This window comes from Panthera tigris, chromosome D4 (assembly GCF_018350195.1).
Source record: "Panthera tigris isolate Pti1 chromosome D4, P.tigris_Pti1_mat1.1, whole genome shotgun sequence".
Classification (NCBI taxonomy): domain Eukaryota; kingdom Metazoa; phylum Chordata; class Mammalia; order Carnivora; family Felidae; genus Panthera; species Panthera tigris.
The window spans coordinates 30,532,835-30,557,046 of record NC_056672.1 but is presented as its reverse complement, the minus strand read 5'-3'; the positions used below and the strand labels follow the sequence as shown (position 1 = coordinate 30,557,046).

General features: G+C 39.9%; 1 protein-coding gene across 4 annotated transcripts in view; it reads left to right on the top strand.

The window, feature by feature from the left end:
• The first annotated feature begins 11,412 nt into the window (after positions 1 to 11,412).
• Positions 11,413 to 24,212, top strand: part of PRXL2C (peroxiredoxin like 2C) — a 35,994-nt gene continuing 23,194 nt past the window's right edge. Inside the window, exons 1-7 of one of the 4 annotated variants that reach the window (XR_006210633.1) lie at positions 11,413 to 11,752; positions 12,152 to 12,220; positions 13,107 to 13,160; positions 13,334 to 13,439; positions 18,296 to 18,427; positions 20,793 to 20,922; positions 23,552 to 23,689. Coding sequence is in view for 3 of the 4 variants with exons in the window: in XM_042964665.1 (XP_042820599.1) it covers positions 11,543 to 11,752; positions 12,152 to 12,220; positions 13,107 to 13,160; positions 13,334 to 13,439; positions 18,296 to 18,427; positions 20,793 to 20,920 (699 nt within the window). In the remaining variant the exon portion in view is untranslated. Of the gene's footprint in view, positions 11,753 to 12,151; positions 12,221 to 13,106; positions 13,161 to 13,333; positions 13,440 to 18,295; positions 18,428 to 20,792; positions 21,076 to 23,551; positions 24,084 to 24,212 lie in introns of those variants that run through there. The other 3 variants (XM_042964665.1, XM_042964666.1, XM_015540597.2) reach the window with 3 other exon arrangements.

Genomic DNA, 24,212 nt, shown 5'->3' with positions numbered 1-24,212 from the left:
CTAAAAAAAAAAAAAAAAAAAAAGGCAGAAACCAGATTCCAAATAGCCAGGAAAGACCCTGGAGGATATACATGCATTCTTCCCTGTAACAGGCTGCCCTACAGTAACCTATAGCTTCATTATAATACATTTACATTGCAGTTTTGACTCCCCACCTCTGGGGCGGTGTTGGGGGGGGGGCGGGTAGACAGCCGCCATGGCAGTTCCAACAAGGACCATACGGGGCCAAAAACTCCCCCTTGAGAGTTTGGCTCTCTATATTCTTTCTTGGCTGAACTCAACAACTGTGGTTGGTGCAGAAGCAGGGAAGGGCTCCACAAGATGACACTAACCACCATTTTACTGTTCCTACAAGTTAAGCATTTTTTTAGATTCCATAGTATAAGTGATATCGTACAGAATTTGTCTTCTCTGAGTTACCTCACGGAGTATAATGTCCTCAAGGGCCAACCATGTTGTCACAATGCAGGATTTCCTTCTTTCTCATGGATGAATAATATTTCACTGCATATATACCATATCTTCTTTACCCATTCATCCACTGATGAACATTTAGGTTGTTTTCACATCTTGGCAATTATGAATAATGCTACAATCTTCATGGAAGTGCATATATATTGCTTCAATATCCTGTTTTCATTTTCTGGTTATATACCAAAAGTAGAATTGCTGGATCATATGGTAGTTCTATTTTTAATTTTTTGAGGAACCTCCATAATACTTTTTATAGGGGCTATGCTAATTTACATTCCCACCAACAATGATTAGTGACTCCTTTTTCTCCATATCCTCACCAACAATTATTTCTTGTCTCCCTGATGATAGGTGTGAGGTGATAGCTACTTGTGGCTTTGATTTACATTTCCCTGATGATTAGTGATGTTGATCACCTTTTCCTGTACCTGGTGGCCATTTGGATGTTTTCTTAGGAAAACTGTCTATTTAGTTCCTCTGCCCACTTTCCCCCCTATTTTTTTAAATTGTATTGTTTGTTGTTAATGAGTTCTGAGTTCTTTATATATTTCAGATATTTACCACTTTTCCAATATATGGTTTGCAAATATTTTCTTCCATTCTATAGATTGCCTTTAAATATTTTCTCCCATTCTATAGATTGCCTTTTCATTGTGTTGTTTCTATTGCTTTGCAGAAGCTTTTAAGTTTGATGGAGTCCCACTTAATGATTTTTGCTTTTGTTGATAGAATCCAGGTTTTCTATTACTTGAAAACAAAAGCACTGTAACTGATAAGTTCTCACTATACTTATTCATTCTTCTGCTATATTATTTATTGCTCTTCATCACAACTATTGATTCTGAGCTTATCTTCCCAAATGGACTATTAGCTCATTGCCTTAAGCGTGTCTTATCTTAATCTTTCTAGTTTCTACCAATACCTGACACAGGGAAGTTGCTAAGTAAATATTTGTTGACTGTGTGACTAGTTCTACCTGTTATATCCTGAGTACAGGGATTAAGGAGTTTACATGAAAAACAATTTGTATCCTTAAAATGTAAAGGAAACCATAATACATTGCAGTTAAATAAAATTTTTAAAAAATACACCTGAAAGTAACCAAATGAAACACCAAACCAGAATAAAACATATTCTGTGGTAATCATTTGTGGCTTGTACGCATACGTCTTTCTGGGTCACTTGGACACTAGAACATTTTTTTAAAAACTGTTATTTTGATCTAATTTTAGATGTACAGATAAATTGCAAAACAGTACAGAGTTCCTATTTACCCTTTACTCACTTATCTCTGTTAACATCTTACACGACTATGATACATTTGTCAAAACTAAACTCATTGAAGTACAGACTTTATTTGGAATTCCCCAATTCCTCTACTAATACCCTCTATCTGCTCCAGGATCCAATACAAAATACCATGTTGTCTTTAGTTGTCATGACTCCTTATCTCTCATCTGTGATGGTTTCTTAGTCTTTGACTTTTATGACACTTTTGAAGAGTATTGGCCAGGTATTTACAGAATTTCTCTTAATTTTTGTTTATCTAGAGACTTATTGTCTAAAGCTTTCTGGAAATTCTTTTTTTTTTTTTTTAAAGTAAACTTTACCTCCAATGTGGGGCTTAGACTCACAACCCCAAGATCAAGAGTTGCGTGCTCTACTGACTGAGCAAGCCAGGCGCCCTCTAGAATTCTTTTGTAGTAATAATAATGCCTTATAAATGCAAGACATTTTATGGTTTACAAATGAACATCAGTATGTTCCTGTGGTGATTCCCACCTTCATCTGGAGAAGTGACTCAGAAAGAATGTTTGTCCCCATGTACAGGAAGGCCTTCACAGAGAACTACTGGAAGGAGCAGGCTGAAAACACCATTAGCACCTGCTGGAATGAAGGCTGGACAGGAGGTCACTGAACCGGACCAGGCCTGAAGGGAACCGAGCTTGAACTTGTGAGGTACCCTCACTGGGTCAGATTCCTGACCTCCACGGGTCTACATTGTTTCTAAAATCCTCTATTATCTATGTATTTCATTCACCCTGCTAATACTGCACTCTATTCACACTAAAAATTAACAGCTAATGATAAAACCCAAAAGTTGCCTTTCACAGATAGCATTTTACTGTACAACAAAGTCCTTTACTTTTATTTCTCTGAGAAAGGCCCTCTTCAAAAGGCTGATGGGGCATATTGGCACCTGATGGGTCAGCCTAAGTTACTTCTTTTCTCCTTCCTTCCTTCCTTCCTTCCTTCCTTCCTTCCTTCCTTCCTTCCTCCCTCCCTCCCTCCCTTCCTTCCTTCCTATTTCTTTCTTTCCTTTTCCTTTTTAGTAATCTCCACACCCAAGTCAAACACACAACCCCGAGATCAAGAGACACATGCGCCTCCAACTGAGCTAGACAGACACCCCTGAGTTACTTCTTGAGGAATTAACCTCTTGGGAACTACATTCCTTGTTTCAGAAAAACCAAGGTGCATTAGTGACAGCAGCAGAGATGAATAAACCAATAATGCACTATTTTCAGACCAAGGTACAGTCACAGCACTCAGCCAGGTGTGCTTGGGGAGAAGGAAAAGAGAAACTGGGGAGAGGGGAGGATAGGTGGAGGAAGAAGTGCGTGCAAGAGGAAGACTTAAAGACAAGCAAAAGGAAGTTCATGCATTCATGAATATTTCTTGGGTACTTTCTCTGTGATAGATTTTAGAGATAGAACAAAGTAGACATGGACTTTTTTTCAGGGAGTTTACAGTCTACTTAAGAAATGGAAAAGAAACAAATACTTATTTAATCCTAATTGTAACAAATGCTTAAAAATACTGAAGTGTGCAGTGCACCAAATAACCAGAAGGTAGCAGGTTAGGGTTTTCTAGATGGGCTAAAATAGTTGATAAATTATTAACATACTTGAGTCCAACCAGGCAGTTTTGGGGACTTTTGATAGCTATTGGGATGATCAGTGTGAAAATTCTTGTTAGAGTCAGTGGTTAGCAACTAAGCCAAGGAAACCTGAACATCTACAGTCAGGTGAGGCCCATCTCTGGAATAATCTAAGCGGAAATAGAACTGGCTGGGTGTTAGGTGGACAGGTTTCTGTGGACTGGCCATACTGCGTTGGATGTGTTCTCTGAGCTCTGCCCTGCAAGTTTCAACCAGTGGGAAACACCCGACCTGTGAAGCACTCTGATTGCCCTGCTCCCACTCATACTCACTGCACACTGGCTGGCTGAGCTTTCCCGGCACCACCATTTCTCACCTATTCCATGCATTCCCCAAACAATACTCACCGAAGCCTACTATGTGCCAGGCCTCATGTCGGTCTGTGAAGATAGTACAGTGCTGCAGAAGGCAAGGAGCTTACCGTCTCATTTAGAGGTTCCCAAACACTCGGCTCGAAGCACCTTTAGGGCAACAGAAATTCCTGTTAGTTCCCTTCGTTTAGAAGTTAGGTCCAGAGGGGCGCCTGGGTGGCTCAGTCGGTTAAGCGGCCAACTTCGGCTCAGGTCATGATCTCGTGGTCTGTGAGTTCAAGCCCCGCGTCGGGCTCTGTGCTGACAGCTCAGAGCCTGGAGCCTGTTTCAGATTCTGTGTCTCCCTCTCTCTGACCCTCCCCCGTTCATGCTCTGTCTCTCTCTGTGTCTCAGAAATAAATAAACGTTAAAAAAAAATAATAATAATAAAAATAAAAAAAAGAAGAAGTTAGGTCCAGAGCGCCTAGGTGGCTCAGTCAGCTAAGCAACCAACTTTTGATTTCGGCTTAGGTCATGATCTCACGGTTTAGGGGTTTGAGCCCCACATCGGGCGCTGAGCTGACAGAGCCTGCTTGGGATTCTGTCTCTCCTTCTCTCCCTCTAAAAATAAATAAATATTTAAAAGTTATTAAAAAAAAAAAAAAGTAGGGTCCAAACAACTTAATAAGTATTTATATTTTAACAACCTAATCGCTGTTTGAAGATAAAGCTACAAATGAAAAGAAAATGTCACATTTTTATTTCATTCCAGGATGTGTGCCTGTTGGGCACTATACAACTCCTCAATCCTTGAAATCAGATTGGACACCGCCACCCTGGTTTCCTGTTCCACAGTAATTTTTGTGTGGTTCCAGATTTTTATCACAGCTGTTGAAAACCCAGCTTTGCAAAGATATGATGTCATTCAAAGAAATGCAGTAGAAAAGAAACGTCAAATCATCAACTATCTTTACTATCTCTACTTATAGGCAAGATGTCAGACAGATGACCCATTTCCTCAAATATTTAAAATATCCTGCTGTACATACTGTGTAAGTACACTGTGGCACCCCAACACCTATTTCTTGATTTAGCAACAGATCTATGCTTTAAAATGTCTAAACCCACTGCAGGTTTCTCAAACAAAGCACTTAAATATGTGTCCAGTAACGTATACATCACACAGCTGCAAGCCAGAGGATACAGGATCAGTTTCTCCCACACTTTGTGGCAGACACTAGTCACATATACCTCACTAGCACTCTGTCCAGGATATGGGTGACTCTAAAGGGCTTCAACTAGACAAATATAATAGAGGATCACATTTTCTGAATTGCAAATCCAGATACAAAGGTGGGTGAACTTATAAAGACGAAGTCTGTTATCTGGCCCCGTCCCAGGAGTTCTGGACACATGGTCACCAACTATGAGAAACCCCAGTACAAGATTAACCCCCAAGTCTGGGGCCAACGGGGTCTCCTAGAGGCTGCAGAAATTCCTAAATTCCCCTATGCCTGCCTACATACAGCCTGCCTTAGGAGAAATTAGGGTGGAACTAGAAGCAGGCCTAAAAGACTACCTGGTATCAACCTTAAAAATAAAACAGCCAGTTATTTTATCAGCAAAGTGAATTTATTTGGCAATAGCAAAGGGACTGCAGTTTGGGACAAACAAACTATGACAAACCACAGGCAAGTATGAAGAAACAAAGGGAAGGTCAGCTTTTATTAGGCCTTTGGGAAAATTTGGGAGATTTGTTTTGAACAAAAGTTCACTGGAGAAGAATAAGAGTCTGCAGCTGTGGTGGTTTCTCACTGGCTACAAGCAGTAGTTAGCATGTTGCTGGGAAGAGAGGGATCTTCCTTTATCTTTTTTTTTTTTTAACGTTTATTTATTTTTGAGGCAGAAAGAGACAGAGCATGAATGGGGGAGGGTCAGAGAGAGGGAGACACAGAATCTGAAACAGACTCCAGGCTCTGAGCTGTCAGCACAGAGCCGGACGCGGGGCTCGAACTCACGGACTGCGAGATCATGACCTGAGCGAAGTCAGCCGCTTAACCGACTGAGCCACCCAGGCGCCCCCATGGGATCTTCCTTTATCTTAAAAGCAGGAGATAAACTCGTAAGTGAAACATGCCCTCTCTTGTCAAGATAATTCTTATCTTCCTTCTTCCTGCTGGTTGTACAGGCTGCAAGAGTGGCATCTGCATGAAAATTTCCCCTTCATGGCTTCTGAACTCTATTTTATTATTCTTTCCATACTTCATTTTAAATGAGGTGTCCTTTACTCATTTTCACACTGGTAGAGACTTCTACAAAACCGATGCCAAGTCATCTAACTCCATCGTCCTCATCCCTCCCAGCCCTTTTACACACTCAGGTGGGTTGTCTCACTTGAGGAGTCTGTTTTTTACTTACAAAACATCTTGTGGGGGGAGGAGTACTCTTGAAACATTTAGAACATGTCTTTTTATTTTTTTTTAATGTTTTACTTATTTTTGAGAGAGAGAGAGAGAGACCGTGTGAGCAGGGGAGGGGCAGAGAGAGAGGGAGACACAGAATCCAAAGCAGGCTCCAGGCTCTGAGCTGTCAGCACAGAGCCCAACACGGGCTCGAGCTCACAAACTGTGAGACTATGACCTGAGCCGAAGTCAGACACTTAACCGATTGAGCCACCCAGGTGCCCCTATTCTATCTAGTACATTTCTGAAATAGGTTTGTTTATCTATCTATCTATTTAAAGTAGGCTCTACACCCAATGTGGGGCTTGAACTCAAAGGCCCGGAGATCAAGAGTGGCATGCTATACTGACTACTGACTGTGCCTTCCAGGTGCCCCCTAAGATAGGTTTATCATACCAACTCTTAAAATGTAAAACACACACATACAGAGAAGTATTATGCAATCATAAAAAGAACAAGATCATACCATTTGTGACAACATGGATGAACCTAAACAGCACAGTAAAACCCTGGATTGTGAATAACTTGTTCTGTGAGTGTTCCTCAAGATGAGCAAACATTTCTAATACATTTTAACTTGATAAAGAAGTGATGTCTTGCAATAGCAGTACATGACTCTGAATGTCCCGTGATCACTACTGAGTCAATGGTTCTTCTCTCTCTCTCTCTCTCTTTTGCTGTGGGATTGTGGATGATTGTCTCCCATGCTCAGATTCTCTGTCTCAGGCCTCAGTGTTTGGCAGAAATCAGTGATTTTTCAGAACAGTGGGAGGTGCCCACAACTGACACTAGTGTATTTTTGTCACTTCAAAGCACCAATGGACAGTCCTTTGCTTTTCCATACAAGAGTAAGCTTAGGAATGCTTTGCTTCATTCTAGGTCAGGCTGCCTGCAGAAATAGACCTTTCCTCTGCTGCCTTATTGCCAGTTACATTAAATATAGTATATGACAAGAATTTCTTAATACTGTACTGTAGTCAACATCCGTGTGAGCATATACAATGATCCCCATGCAGAAAAAGGTGGAAAAGAAAGGCGGTAAGAAGAACGGGATGAGGGGCACCTGGGTGGCTCAGTCGGTTGAGTGTCTGACTTCGGCTCAGGTCATGATCTCACAGTTTGTGAGTTCAAGCCCCACCTCAGGCTCTGTGCTGACAGCTCAGAGCCTGGAGCCTGCTTCGAATTCTGTATCTCCCTCTCTCTCTGCCCCTCCCACATTCGCACTCTCTCTCAAAAATAAATAAACATTAATAAAAAAATTTTTTAAAAAAAGAAGAAGGGGATGATTACAGTGGAAGAAAGACATCATCATGAAGTACAAATGAGGTATGCAAGTAGCTGGAATTGCAAGATTTCATAAGAAGTCCAGGTCTGTGTCTTGTCTGCAGAGGAGGAGGAGAAAAAGGTGGAGGAATCTCTCACTTCAAATGAAATTAGGGAGATGTGTAAAATGTGGGAAACAATGCAAAATTTTGTAGAAAAGCACCACCCAAATAAGGCTGTAGCAGCGTGCAAGCAATGAATCTGTTTAACAACAATGCTAGGTCACATTTCTGTGAAATCCTCAAAAGGAGGCAAAAGCAAGTGTCATTGGATAGGTTCCTTGTTAAAGTTGCATGAAAAGAAAAAGATACCATTGAGCCAAAAGACAGCAAAGATTCCATTAGTGAGAGTGAAAGTCTTCCTACACAACAACCCTCCTCTCTCGTCTCCCTCACATGAACCAGGAAAGTTTTCAAAGGTAAGTGCAGGTTATTTTTTCTTCATATTTTGTATTATATTACAGTATTCTGATCGTTTTTATTTTTATTTATTTTTAAGTTTTTTAACATTTATTCATTTTTGACAGAGTGTGAGGGGGGAGGGGCAGAGAAAGAGAGAGAGAGACAGAATCTGAAGTAGGCTCCAGGCTCTGAGCTGTCAGCACAGAACCCGATGAGGGGCTCGAACCCACGAATTGTGAGACCATGACCTGAGCTAAAGTCGGACGCTTAACCAACTGAGCCACCCAGGCAACCCTTGTGATCATTTTTATATAAATATTTTTGGGTTGTGGAACGAATCATCTGAGTTTCCATTATTTCTTATGGGGGAATTTTCTTTGATATACAAGTGCTTTGCATTACAAGCGTGTTTCCAGAATGAATTATGTTCACAAATCAAGGTTTTACTGTATTATGCTAAGTGAAATAGTCAGACTGAGAAAAACAAATACCATACGATTTCACTCACTGTGGAATCTAAAAAAAAAAACAAACAACAACAAAACAAACAAATAAATAAGCAGAATCAGACCTGTAAACACAGAAAACAAACTCACGGTTGCCAGAGGGGATGGGGAGTAGATGGGCAAAACAGGTGAAAGGGAGAGAGAGATACAGGTTTCCAGCTACGAAATAAAGAAGTCACAGGAATAAAAGGCACAGCATAAGGAATACAGTCAATATTATAATAGTGTTATATGGTGCCAGATGGTAGCTACACTTGTGGTAAGCATAGCATAATGTTTAAACTTGTTGAAGCACCATGTTTACACCTGCAGCTAATTGACATTGTGTGCCAACACAACACTCAAATACAAAAATTAATAATAAAAAAATTGGTGGTCTTACCAAAAGAAGTTGAACCTATGCATCTTAGCTTCTTCTTGTCTGTGGCACTTGCACAAATTGCTGCAAACCTTTGTTCTATGACTTAAAATATTTAAATCACTACCTTGCACACACACGCACACAAAGTAGAATTAAAGGAGTTTGTTCCAGTGATGAAAATTTTCCATATTTTCATAGGGATGTGAATAACAGGGGTGGACAATCAGCCAAAACTCATTCGACTGTGCAGAGATGCACAGAAAAGTGCCAGAAGCCAAGCTATCCAACCAGCCTGATGGCAGGGCCCAGGCGGTGGATGGATCAGGACTGCATGGCGGCCCACCGAAAGTGAAGCTTCTTGTACTCCTGCTTTTATGTAATTTGGCCTTAGCGATGGTCAGGGCAGCCTCCCTACCAATGAAAGTACATGGGGATTTGTTGATTGGGGAATTGCCCATGACAGGCCCCTCGGGGAAAAAAACCATTGGGGAAAGAAAGAAGATTCCGCAGGGAAATTAGTGGCCCTACATCCAGCCTTTGCCACCCCCTATAAAGACTCCTCTACCTAAAGGAAGGATAGCCCCATATATTTCCCAGCCAAGGAGGGGGACAAATGGGTTCGAAATCCCCAATTCTGGTAACAAAGGAATGTATCTATGGATACAAGTTACTCCAACCCCCTGGCCCACTTGGCCGCCAGGAGGCATTCCAGAGCATATCTGGACCTGGTGGGTTAAGGTACAGAATGGTTCTTTAGTTCCTAGGTATACATTGTCTCTCTGGGAGCACATAAGGCATGGGTTCCCAGGGCCCTCTTGCCTCCCTCCGGGCACCCCAGACCAAAGCGAATACTTTTGTTCCTTGTATCCCAGATGGTTCAAAGGAACAATTAAGAAGTCATGTCCCTGTAAAGGTGTTGAGAGCTAGATGACCTTGAAAGGGCAAGAGGAAATGTTACAAGAAAATAACTATGTTGTTCCTTAACGGGTGATTACACAAAAGAACATTTTTAGAATTAGGTAATGCCAGAAAGCATAGATGACACATGCTATAAAGAATTTGCTAACAAATATAATGCCACGCTTGCCACAATAAAGCGGCCTATCTAACACACTGCTATTGTCTGTGTCCATTTGTTATTTTTGCCGACGCCATTCATCCTTCAGGAACCTCTGGACCTGCTGGGGCTGGACTCTGGCAGAAAAGTGACAGAGTAAAACATTATCAATAGAAACTAGATGGTGGACCCAGGAGTGTTCACTGCACAATTCTTTCAATTTTTTGAGCGTGTTGTAAAATATCCAAAATACGTACACCTGAAACTGAAATTAAAAACTTAATAAAAAAATTAAATAAATAAATAAAAACTCCTTGTTTAATCACGGTCAGAAAAAAAAAGAAGAAATGCACATCCAATGACCCAATCATTATTCTCCTGGGTATATACTCAACAAAAATGCATAAACATAAATCAAGAGATGTGTATTTTAAATCTTACGGTGGCATCGTTTATGCTGAGCAGAATTCTATTAGCAAAATGAGTAATATTTATTCACAGATACAAGAATCAGGGGAAAAGCCCATTCATGTCAAGAAATAAATGTCAAAAATAATTTTGCATTTTATATTTAATAATTGCATATCAAATTATGTAATGACTTATGTCATTTGACCATGTGTATACAAATAATAGTTGTAATAAAAACCCAATTCAGTACAAAAACATTTTTTAATAAAAAAATAAAATATCCATGATAAAATGTTGGCAATCTTTAAATTAAAAATTAAAGATTTGGGGCACCTGGATAGCTCAGTCGGTTGAGCCTTTGACTCCGGATTTTGGCTCAGGTCATGATCCCAGGGTTCTGAGATCAGGCCCGACACTGAGTGTGGAGCTTGTTTGGGATTCTCTCTTTTTCCCTCTGCCCCTCTCCCACGCCCGCGCGTGCTCTCTGTAAAATTAAAAAAAAAATTAAATTAAGTTAAAATTAAATATTTATTTTAAAAATAAAAATTAACTCTACACCTAAGATGTGTTCATTACACTGTGTATTAATGATACCTCAAAACAAAACACCAGAACTAAGGAGGGGCTCGGTTAAAAACGGAATAGAAGGAAAATACAATAAGTCTGTTAAATCATAAATGTGGCTGTTCTGAGAAGAAAATTCTTTAAATTGGTAACTGGTTCTCTAAGTACGAAGTAACTTCGGCCGAAGCAGGGGGCTGCGTCCTTCCTAAACAACTTTTTCTCCCCTGGACCCCTCTCCCTCTTCCTACCTATAGTGGCTGAGTCAGAAAACACCCGTGCAGCTTAAGCTTGCCTGCGTGTCGCGGCCAGCGGAGCCTCATCTCGTAGCTGCGGTGGGCGCCCCATCCAGTCCCGGTACACTCCAGTCTACCAGCACCCAGCGGGCCGCGACCCAGCGTCCACGCCCGACGGAAGCTCACGCAGCTCCGCCCCTTGTGCTCTGCCCTACGGCCCGCCGGGAGCTCCGTCCCGCCCCTCCCCGGTTGCGCCCCGCCCCGCCCCGCATTCAGCTCCGCCCCACCCAGGTTGCGCCCCGCCCCGCCGCGACGAGGGTCGCCCCCGCGGGCCGGGACCCCACGCAGCTCCGCCCCGTGCGTCCTGCCCCGCTCCGCCGTGAGTCCCGCCCAGCCTTGCGTCCCATCCCCAGTCCCGAATTGCTCCGCTGGGTGCTCTCTGATCGGCCTCGACCCGTCTGGCACAGCCTATGCGATCAGCCTGAGCCCGGTGGGCGCGATCCCTGACCGGCCGGGCAGATGCTGGGCGCGATGGCCGACCTTGCCCTCGCCCCGGTAACGCGGCAGGTCAGCGGCCGCGCCGCCCCGGCCGCAGTCCCTAGCGGCCCCGAGCGCGGGCAGCCCCTGGCCGCAACAGTGGCCGAGCTGTCTGTGCTGGACGCCTCCGGGAGGCAGGTGCCGTTCGGCGCGCTGTTTCGGGAGCGCCGGGTTATCGTGGTCTTCGTGAGGGTGAGCGCAGGCAGAGGGGCGGCCCAGAGCAGGGACCTTGCGGCAGGCTGGGATGGAGGTTGCTTCTGTAGCCTCTGCTGGGGGACATCGGGTCCCTGAGAAGGTTCAAGGCCCAAGAGTGAGGTCTCCCTGGGCGTGGCCATCCCCATTGCTGGTCAGTAGAGGCTTCCGGAATACGAACTGCCCTTCTGGCTTCCTTTAATAGGAATGGAAAAATAGCCCGCCAAGCCAAGTACATTCTCCCAGCAAACGAGGCCTAAGAGCGGGTGCGGCCCAATTTTAATGCACCTCGAGCGCCCTTCACACCTTTTTTGTCCACCTCGAGTGGCGTCATGAGTAACAAAGTACTTGGTCTTTTATAGTTGCTAACTTGCCCTTTTTGCCGTGTTGGGATTTCAGCATTTCCTGTGTTACATCTGCAAGGAATACGTAGAAGATCTGGCCAAAATCCCCAAGAGTTTCTTACAAGTAAGTTTCCTGAGAGTGAGCAGCAGTGTGCCTTGCCTCAGGGCGACCTTGTGAAAGTCACCTGTCATTTATTAAGAAGCGAGGTGTGGTGAGTATGACACATCTCCAGAACAGACTCTCACAAACCCGTATTATCACCTTCCCCCACATCTCTCCCAACACTTTGAAAAAGTAGACAGAGTTAGAGATCTATTTTTGTCCTGCTTTACTTTTCTATGTACTGCCTGCTAATATGTACTAATCATAATAATTTAGATGTTAGTAACTTATTTGCAAATGTTGAATGATAATGACCAAAAGCACAAATGCTAGAAATTATTGCTATTTTATTCTCTTTATTTTTGTAATAAGAGCACTGCAAATAGTTGTTGACTATGCGAAAATACTAATATATCTTAAAGGTGAACATTTGTATTTGTTAGGATGCGCTTTCCACATTCCTGGGACATCCACATACACGCTTTTTTTCAGATACATATACGTTTGTCCCCAGGTGAATTTTTGAGTGAAGAAATTGGGCAACCTTTATAAAACTAAGATCTGTTTCCCTCAGGCATTAGTAATTGGGATGTGAAAAAGTAAAATTGTCTGATTTTTAAAAACCCTCCAATAATTTTTATTCTTTTTTAATGTATGTCTTTGGGGAGAGGAAAGAATTATTGGCTATATTATTTTGAAGTTCTTTCTTGGCAAAAGACCAACTGAATTAACTGAACATTTTAGCATACATTTCTTTATTTTGATTCACACAATTTTGCTGTTTATTCCATTCTTCTAGAAGCCTATAGGTGGCATTAGAATGGAACAAAAGAGTTGAATAAGGGGGAGTTTTATAAAACATATATAATTTCTGGTAATATGTACCTGTCCTTTTTTTCTCCTAAAGGAAGCAAATGTCACCCTTATAGTGATTGGACAGTCATCCTACCATCATATTGAGGTAAAGGTATCATCAGAAATTGCGAAACCAACAGATTAAATCAGTTTCAGACATAAAAATTATTTTATTTGAACAACTAAGTGTAGATTAAACTTACAAAAATAAAGATAGATTATCATTACTTTTCTCTCTCATTTTTACTAATACAAATTCCAAATATTATCTTTTTTTAGCCTTTCTGCAAACTGACTGGGTATTCTCATGAAATCTATGTTGATCCTGAGAGAGAAATTTATAAAAAATTAGGAATGAAAAGAGGTGAAGAAATTGCCCCTTCAGGTAAGACATGACATGTCCCATCAGAAAATGCCGGTGGTGTATTTTACATTTGTGTATGTATGCATAGAGAAACGAATGGTAAACTCATAAATCAGGCTGGTTTTTAGGATTCTAGTAAGTGGGCCAGATACACCAGATTCTCAAGGATTCATTTCCTAGGTGTAATGACATAGAAAGCTGTGAAGTACCAAAGGAGTGAAGAAAGCAAGTTGCAGAACACTGTTTTTGGTTTGATTCTGTTTTTGTGGAAATAAAAACCATTTTCATAAAGATCAAGAGTATGTATATGTGTGTGTAATGAAAAAGGTTTTAAAAGATACTGCCATGCTTACCCCAAGGTACAGAAGTTAGAAAAGTGGCTTTTGTGCTTTTAACAGTGGGAGTGCATTTTTTTTTAATGTTTATTTATTTTGAGAGAGAGATAGCACATGTGTGAGTAGAGGAGGGGTAGGGAGAGAGGGAGAGAGAGAATCCCAAGCAGGCTCCACGCCATCAGGGCAGAGCCTAAAGTGGGCTTCGATGTCTTGAACCAACTGTGAGATCATGACCTGATCTGAAGTCAAGAGTTGGATGCTTAACTGACTGAGCCACCCAGGCACCCCTAACAGTAAGTACATTTTTGTAATTCAATGAAAAAATAATATTGCTTGAGTTCATATATTTTGCTACTTCAAACAAACATATATTTTGCTACTTCAAACCATAGCTTTGAATAGTATATGTTCTTTAATTGATGAAATCTGTTTTCATTGAAGCCCAACTCAAAGGGGCCCTTCAAGCAGAAGTTATTGCTTCCCTCATTGTACTTTAATAGCACCTTGTACTTTATTATATACTCTATTAGTGATTAAGGTGTGCAGATACTATGGTTATTTGAAGAATTTGAAATTTTATTCATTGTTATGTGGTCCATATTCCCTGCCCTTAGCACAATTCTTTATAATTAACAGAGCTTCATCAGCTTTAGGTGAACCATTGCTGCGTGTTTTAGGTGGAAAGAATGTGGCTTCTAAAATGCCAAACGAGAAGGGGTGCCTGGGTGGCTCAGTCAATTAAGTGTCCAACTTTGGCTCAGGTCATGATCTCGTGGTCGTGAGTTCAAGCCCCCCGTTGGGCTCTGTGCTGACAGCTCGGAACCTGGAGCCTGCTTCAGATTCTATGTCTCCCCTCTCTCTCTGCCCTTCCCCTGTTCTCTCTTTCTTTCTCTCAAAAATCAATAAACAAAATTTTTTTTTAATTAAAAAAAAATGCCAAATGAGAGAACTCAAACTCAAATCATTCACTCTCAAAAAATATTGTTGCACTCTTGTCAGTAATCCCCACTTTGGTGGATGCTCCCAGAAGAACAGTGATAAACAGCCCCTGCCATCCTGAAACTCATACTCTTCTCTAGGAAACAGAAGCGAACAGCTGATTACAATTTAAGGGCTTGTACTAGAAAACATGTAAGGAGAATATCATTACCAGAAATATGAGGGCAGAGAAGAATCTGGGAAGGCTTCTCCAGAGGAGGTGTCACCTAAGCCCACTCTTTTTTCTTTTTCAATTTTTTTTTAATGCTTATTTATTTTTGAGAGAGAGAGAGACAGAGCACGAGCAGGGGAGGGGCAGAGAGAGAGGGAGACACAAAATCCAAAGCAGGCTTCGGGCTCCCAGCTGTCAGCACAGAGCCAGATGCGGGGCTCAAATTTGTGATCTGCGAGATCATGACCTGAGCTCAAGTTGGACACTTAACCAACTGAGCCACCCAGGCACCCCGCTCCGTAAACCTACTCTTAAGGGAGTTAGCTGGGTGAGATGAGTCTGGAGAAGGGTGCTGCTGACAGAAAGCACATGCAAAAGCACATGGGCATGAAAAACTGTGGCCCTTGGAGAAGTGTAGATCCCTGCATCACACCAGAGTCTAGGAGCCATTTGAGGAATTGGTGTGAGCCAGGGGACAGGTGTTGGCCATTTCAGACTGAGTCTGGGGTGACCAGCCAAGGAGTTTGGATTTGCTCTGGAGGCAGTAGGGATGTCACACAAGCATTTTAGGTAGAGAAGTGATAGCCATGTGTCCATTGTGGTGGAGTATTTAGAACTTGCCAAGCCACAGCCACTGATACAGTTATAGTAGGGTGTAGCAATAGACTAGAAAGAAGTGCTCGGGCAGAAAATGGAGATGAAGAGGAGGGGATGGGTCGGGAGCTATTTATGAGATAGAGTTGATACGATTGCTTTACTGATGTTTTTTCAAAAAAGCAACCTAACTTTTTTTTTTTTTTTTAAAGAGAAGAACAGATTTTTTTTTTTTTAACGTTTATTTATTTTTGAGACAGAGAGAGACAGAGCATGAACAGGTGAGGAGCAGAGAGAGAGGGAGACACAGAATCTGAAACAGGCTCCAGGCTTTGAGCTGTCAGCACAGAGCCCGACGCAGGGCTCGAACTCACGGACCGTGAGATCATGACCTGAGCCGAAGTCGGACGCTTAACCGACCAAGCCACCCAGGCGCCCCAAAAGCAACCTAACTTTTATTAAAACTAATAATGAGCTATCATAAACAGAGTTTACTATTTCCTTTTTTCTCCTTGGTATAGGAAATTGCAATGTACAGATTGTGAGCCTTACTTATTGGTAGACTGTTTTCTGTGTTATAATAGTCCCAGTGTGTGTAAGTTCTGTTTATCATTTAGCACTTTAGATCTAAACTGTGAGCTTCATCTTAGTAACACCTCACCATTCGCAGGCACAATAAAAATACAGAATTGAAAAGAAAACAGATGAATTTGAAACAAAACTTATGCTTGTAGTTATTAGATAAGGTATATTTAAATCTTTTAAACTCTTCTGACCTGTGTTAAAGTACTGTATTTCCAACCAGAAAACATTATTTTCTCATAAGATCATCTTTTACAAGTTCCTCTCTGAAAAAGCATAAGTCTCAGAATAGTCCTACTTGGAAATTAAGACACTAAAAAATAAGATTATAATTTTAAATTAATGGACACTTTATAAAAACAAAATAAGAAAATAAAGCCCTTACATGCCAGGAAATAATGGGTTTGTAGAAGACTGAAAAACAGGAGTTTTATACATATGAACTAAATTCAAATGGGCAAAATTAGATCGTGTTTGAAGCAAAGACTGTCGATTCTAGGTCATGGAATCTCCTTCAATTGAATTTCTAAAGTTTCAGAAATATTAAATGACCCCATCTTTGGACCTAAAGAAATAGTTTGGATTTCTGAATATTTATTTTAGATAGAGAATCCTATAAACCAGTAAACCAGTCTTTTACTCATGTCTCTAAGCTAATGAGCCTGTATTTGTTTTTTTGTAACATCACTGTCCATCATAATGGAAACATGAAACAAATAAAAGAGTCGTAGAGATGAAGGGAAATAATAGGTATTTGGAAATACTAGGAATTCAGGCAGGTCAAAGGCAGTGTAAATAATAAACCAAAAGCGAAACATAAAAGGCAAGGATAGGAGAAAGATAAGTTACAAGAAGGGTAAAGAGACTGAGTCCCTTTACTCAGTGGGAGTGGAAGGGAAGTATTAGTCACAGTGGGAAAGGAGACTGAAAAACTGACAGCCAAGGAGAGATGGAAAGGTGGCTGGAGTAGCTGTTGTTACAGAGAGCTCCCAAAGTCTCAGTAGCATAACACAGTAGAAGATTAGTTCTTTTTCTGTTAATTTCAAGATGGGTGTATCTATTCAGATGTCTCTCCTCCAAGCAGCAATACCAACAGGAACACAGTAGGAAGGACTGAGGCCTCTTCCATCTTGTGGCTCTGTCATTTTCAACCCAAGGCTTCCAAGAATGTAGAGGGAATATGGAGAATCACTTGTGGGAGGTTTTAAGGAGTTGGCCTGGAAATGGTCCAAATCATTTTATTCAGGGGTTAGAACATAGTCACGTGGCCATACGAAACTGCCAGGAAATTTAGCTGTGGGCCCAGAAAGAGGAAATGGGTTTTGCCAGCATATAATAGTCTGTGCCACAGTGTCTCTTGAAAAGGAGTGTAGTTACTTATAGTAGGTGAGAGACTCAAAAGAGGATAAATGGGGTATTAAAAGGGAAAGCACTGGGGCGCCTGGCCAGCTCAGTCAGTAGAGCATGTGACTCTTGATCTCGGGGTTATGAGTTCGAGTTCCATGTTGAGTGTGGAGATTACTTAAAAATAAAACCTTTAAAGAGAAAAGGGAAAGCACTACCAATTTGAGAAGTCTGTAGCTGACATTCTTCTGTGGCATTGGGATATATCATGACTTCTTCCTTTAAAGTAGTAGTTCTCGATCAGGGGACATTTGGTATTGTGTGAAGACATTTTTGGTTGTCACAACTTGGTGAATGGTGCTATGGCATCTAGTGGGTGCACAGGGCAGTGATGCTGCTGAACATCGTACGTTGCACAGGACAAAGACTTGTGTGTTCCAAAATGTCAATAGTGAAAGGCTGAGAAGCCTTTCCTTGAAGGAAGAAAAAAAGACAACTTGAAAGTAAGATAACACACAAGAAAGAGAATGTTTTAGAGAGGGATGGGCAAAAGTGGGTGACGGGGACTGGGACGTACAGGCTACCAGTTATAGGATTAATAAGTCATAGCAATGAAAGGTACAACATAGGGAATATTGTCAATGGTATTTCAATCGCTTTGGATGATGACAGATGGCAGCTACACTTGTAGTGAGCATAGCCCAACTACAGAGCTATGGAATTGCTGTTATATACCCCAAGCTAATGTACATTCTGTGTCAACTATACTTCAGAAAGAGAGAGTGAATGTTTTACAGAAGTACTAACATTATCTTCTGATATCTAATTGAATATAAAATGATAATATCTAAAGACAATTCCCAATATTTCAGGAAAGAGTCCCCATATAAAATCAAATGTACTCTCAGGAAGCATTCAGAGCCTGTGGAGGGCAGTGACTGGCCCTCTTTTTGATTTTCAAGGAGACCCTGCTCAGCAAGGTGGAACCCTCATTTTAGGTCCAGGTAAGCATCAAAGTGCAATTCCAGCAGTATGCTTTTTGTGCCTTTTAGAAGTTAAGAGGCCACCCAGTTTCTTCATAAAATAGATACCATGTAAAAATGGCAATTTGACATTGTAATAGTCACCATTCTGTGCTTGTAGGGAGCAGGGGGCATCTTTTGTTTTTAAAGGCTTCTGTGTATTTTGTGTCTGTTTATTGGATGTAATGTGCCCATCATTCTGTGCCTGAGTGATTTCAGTATTTGAGATAGGAAAGTCAGTGGTGGTTTGGTGAATTGTATATGGCTATAAAACTGTTTAAGAAGTTCATGGAGGGGCACTTGGGTGGTCCAGACAGTTGAATGTCTGACTCTTGACTTCGGCTCAGGTTGTAGTCCCAAGATTGTGGGACTGAGCCCCGCATTGGGGTCTGCACTGAGCGTGGAACCTGCTTAAGATTCTCTCTCTCTCTCTCTCTCTCTCTCTCTCTCTCTCTTTCTCTCTTCCCCCCCTCCTCCCCCAGCCCCTCTCCCAGCTTGTGCATATTCTCTCTCTCTTAAAAAATAAATAAAAATAAATAAAATAAGAAGTTCATGGAAGTGAACATTTCCACATAAGAGAAAATCCTCAAGCTTCCCCCCCCACCCTGCCTTTTTTTTGGGGGGGGGAGGGGTCGTCAATAGAAGAATCAATCCAGTTACTTATATCTAATAAGGCTAGAAGACTTGTTTAGTGTCAGAAGGCAAGTCAGCTCATTCAGTAACAATTACTATAAGCCACATAGTTTTAGTAGCTTTATTGATTGGAATACCTGAAATTTCTTTGGCTCCACATTGCTAACTGGTTGACTGTTGGATCTCTACCATGTTCAAGTATTGTAGTCAGGGACAGGCACTAAGTAGATTTTTCTTAGTTCTTCCTCTTTGAAACTGTCCACAATAGTGAGCATAGCTTCTAAAAGTTATAAAATTTTCCTTTAATAAACTCCAGATGTCTAAAAGTCTTTAGAAGGAGGCTTTTGACCAAACATTATGGCTTTTTGGCTTTCTGCAGTTAGAGTACTTTAGCTAGCTAAAACCTGTCATTCAATCTCTTTCCCTCTCTTGTGAATTTACACCAGTTAGACCAGACAGAAGAGAAGCCCTGTTTTATGAGACTGAGTCCTATAGATTATCCTCAATGACATTGAGCCATAGTTTTGGATGGCTTGTTTCCATTGTCCAACCTGTTGTGAGCCCCTCATCTCCATTGTCTCAGTATCATGTGACCACATGTTCAGGTGTGTAAGAGTGATGAGCACACGGAGTTCATCACTGGAGCATACTCAATAAAGAGAATATTTTGATACTCTCTGCTGGAAGGAGTGTAGCTCCTCTAAGGAAAGAGCTGGGTGTACTTATTTACACAAATCTATCACAGTTAACCCAGTATTTCATTTTGCCTTATTTGATAATAAGCCAATTCATGATATTAAATCTGCAGTGATACTGTAGACAACAGTTAAGTATAATGCAGAGAACATGCCTCTTATAGTTAATCATGAGAGTTGATGGAGGAAGGTGGGGGGGCCGGATGGACTAGATGGGTGATGGGTATTAAGGAAGGCACTTGTGATGAGCACTGGGTGTTGTATGTAAGTGATGAATCACTGAATTCTACTCCTGAAACCAATATTGTACTATATGTTAACTAACTAGAATTTAAATAAAAATTTGAAAAGAAAAAACACACATGCAAAGAATTACAGAATTTCAGCTGTAGGTTGAAATAAAAAAAGCTAATCTAATGTTTTAAGTTCAACATCTGGCTTTGAGTCTAAGAATCAAAGTAAAAAGATCTAGACCTATAAATTACAGGGTTTTTTTTACTTGAGCAGATAAAAGGTTTGTTGTGGAGGTCTTAACAGTCTCAATGCCCTGCTTTTCAGCCTCTTTTGGTTTCTGGTTATAATGCAGATAGCCTATTAAATCAGTGTTTGAGAGTGAATTTTTTTTTAAGCAAGTGATTTATTCCATTATTACATTTAAGAAACAGATGTGATTTTCCATTTGATATCTATGTTCTGTATTGTTCCTGTCTGTTTGACAGGACATTTTGTTTAATTACATCTAATAAAACCTAACAGAGGTTATAATTTAAGAATATTTCCCCTTAGATCTCATAAAACATTAAGTATCACTCTTACTTAACCATAATCCTTTTCATCCTTTATTACCTTAATTAAAAATTATTATGGCATTATATAGAGAATATTATGAACTCCAGGCAATTAATTTTTCCCTTAGGATTAATTAAAAGTTGCTTTTGCTTCCTTTATTCTAATAAGCAATAAATCTAATGAATAATACTATATGCCAACTTCTGCCTTTTATTCTTACTCTCTTCTAGGTAACAACATCCATTTTATACACCGTGATAGAAATAGGTTGGATCACAAACCCATCAACTCTGTTTTACAGCTTGTAGGAGTTCAGCATGTGGACTTTACAAGCAGATCTTCAGTTATCCATGTGTGATGGTATAGACTCTTTATCACTTTCGAATGGACCCTTGGGATATGACCTGAAATGTTCAGAGTGTGGTATCCTTGTGCAGTGTCTCACTTGTTGGCTTTTCCCAGCCTTTGAGGAGTTATGAAAACATAAAGAGACCATGTACTAGTTGAACTACATACTGGGAGGCATCAGTTGTCAAAAATGTTATATATATTTATAATTCTATAGCTTTTAAAGTTTTATGTAAAATAAAATTTTATTTATATAAAATAAAACTTTAAAAGCTATAAAATTAGAAATACCATTTTTTATTTTACATTATGGTATATCCATTCAATGAAAGTTTTTATTGGCCCTAATTCTTATGAAGAACATATAAAGGGAAAGGTAAGCAACTCAGGACCACTTTATCCAGTGAAAAAGCAGGATGTCAAATCCTGTAAATAATGTAATCATATTTTTATGTATATGTTTATATTTTTGCATACTTAGGAAAAAAGACAGGATATAAACACACCAGGTTATTGCCAGTGGGTACCTCTATATGGTAGGATTACAGTATCTTTATTTTCTTTTCCATATTTTCCTTTATCTCCTAACTTTCTATAATGAGCATGATTCATTTTTTTAGCCAGGAAAAGTTATTTAAAAATTATATGAAGAATATATTCCTATATAGGAAGCTTCACAAAGTTGCATATAAATGCAACTGTCTACATGTTTCCATCCACATTGCTTTACTTAGAGGAAATATTGCAAACCAAACCTGCATAGCCTGTGTTCAAAGTGCCTTGTACCACACACACAGTATCCATTTCACTAGGATTTGGCGGGGGGTGGGGAGGTGGAAAGAGTAAAAGGAGAAAAAAAATGTTTTATATATTTAATACATGTATTTAAAATATGGTTCAATATGCTTTTTGAAAGAATTTTAAGAATTGTTTAAAAAAAAACTTTGTAACTTAAATGTACACTGGTTTGCTTGCCAAATTGCTTTTATTTAGTGTACTGTTATCTTTTATTTTTCTAGAATGTTAATAGGTTTACTTGGGAAGTGTCCCAGAAATTCTGATGAAAAAGTACAGCAAGATCAAAATCTTGGTAATTAGTAGCAAATATACACTGCTTTGAACTTATAAACTTTTATATCAAGCATATGAAGTCACACACACAAAATATATTTTAAATATCCAAATATTTTAATGTACATTCATGTATATATACATTAAACAATCATGTTTTTAACCAATAAAAACAAAATTTCTCATGACATTTAAAATTAAGCAATTTTGTGCTATTTTTTATAGTAAGGGAAGACTGGTGACCCAGATCCTTTTGCTGATTTTACACTTAAAACTGCTGAATCAGAGCTTACACAAAAATTTATATATTTATAAACTTACACCACGTTTTTCTAAGATACACAAATGTTCTTTATGTGGCTTCAGGGAGGTTCAGTTACATAAATACAGTGCAGTGGTAAATTGCTGACCCAAACAAACATATTTAAAACAAAAAATATTTCTGGTAGTTACTGTGAAATATATAAACATGCTGCATACCCAATAATATACTAGACTCCAAATTTTGAAAACCTTCCTATAATAAATACATAGAAATTACTGTTAAAAGAATATCATCTAGCCCTGTTATGGTGCTAATTATTTGCCAAGTAGTGTTCCAAGTGCTTTACATAGTGCTCTATAGAATTGACATCCCCATCATGCCCATTTCACAGAGAAGAAGCATTTTTTTTTTTTTAATTAACTTTTAATAAGAAAGTGAGGAAACCATCAGGGCCAGAAGCAGAAACATGCCTTGAAGCCATGGGCTGCCCTGAAGTTTGTGCTCATCCAGGAATGTTCTTTGGCCAACTCAAAGGCTTTGTGTAGTAGAGAGTTAAGACTAAGACCACTGCCTAAAGTAGTACCTGAGACCTAAGCCTGAGACCTGGGACTTCTAAAAGCTACAGCTGCATTGCAGTCAGATCCATCCATAGACCAAGGATCCCAGTGAGGAAGTGTGTTGGAAGGCTCCTGCAGTGAACTACTGGGGCAACAAGAATTTTAATAACATGAACGTACATCTTTAAAAAATTTTTTTTGACATTTATTTTTGAGAGACAGCATAAGCAAGGGGAGGGGCAGAGAAAGAGGGAGACAGAATTTGAAGCAGGCTCCAGGCTCTGAACTGTCAACACAGAGCCCAATGTGGGGCTCGAACCCACAAACAGATCATGACCTGAGCCAAAGTCACACGCTTAACCGATTGAGCCACCTAAGCACCCCTTTTAAAAAATTTTTTTTACTGGGACACCTGGGTGGCTTGGTCGGTTAAGCGTCTGACTTCAGCTCAAGTCATGATCTCACGGTTCGTGGGTTCGAGCCCGGTGTCGGGCTGTGTGCTGACAGCTCAGAGCCTGGAGCCTGTTTCAGATTCTGTGTCTCCCTCTCTCTCTGCCCCTCCCCTGTTCATGCTCTGTCTCTGTCTCAAAAATAAATAAACGTTAAAAAACATTTTTTTAAAATTTTTTTACTAAAAAATTTTTTTCTTAACGGACTGCATGTTTAAAAACCAAATACTTTTGTTTCTCAAGATTGATGATAAGCTAGTAACCAGCATAAAATGCTTATTTATGTTACCATCTACCAGTGGGGCCAGAGTGATAACATGGACCATGTGAAACTGGGAGACAAACTTTCTAAAGAAGAAACATCATCTACTCCAAAGTTACCAGTTATTTTAAGAAGAGTGTTCCAGAAAATAATTAAAGATGTACAGTTACAGAAGGTACATTTACACATCATTCTGTGAACATTTTTTTTTCATTTATTTTTTTTGAGTAGACTCCATGCCCAACATGGGGTTTGAACTCACGACACTGAGATCAAGGGTTGCATGCTCTACCAACTGAGACATTCATGCACACCTAGTTTTAATTTAGAACAGAGTCCTTTTAAATTAATTTTGCTCATTTTCACTTCCAAGTTTTCTTGTACCCATATAAAAAGTGGAATGGCAGCTATTCATATATTAGCTCTATTAGCAGAAAATTTTGAAAACAGTTCCCAGATGCCAGTTTTATATCAGTATTATATAAATCTAAATGATTATATACTGTGATAAAAACAATGTTCATACTAAATTATGAAATTTGTGGAGCACAGTGTACTTGGAACTTGGTTGTGAGATATATATATATATATATATATATATATATATATATATAAATTATATATATATATATCAATTATATATATATATCAATTATATATATATATATATAATTGTGTCCAAGCTGTCAGTCAAAATA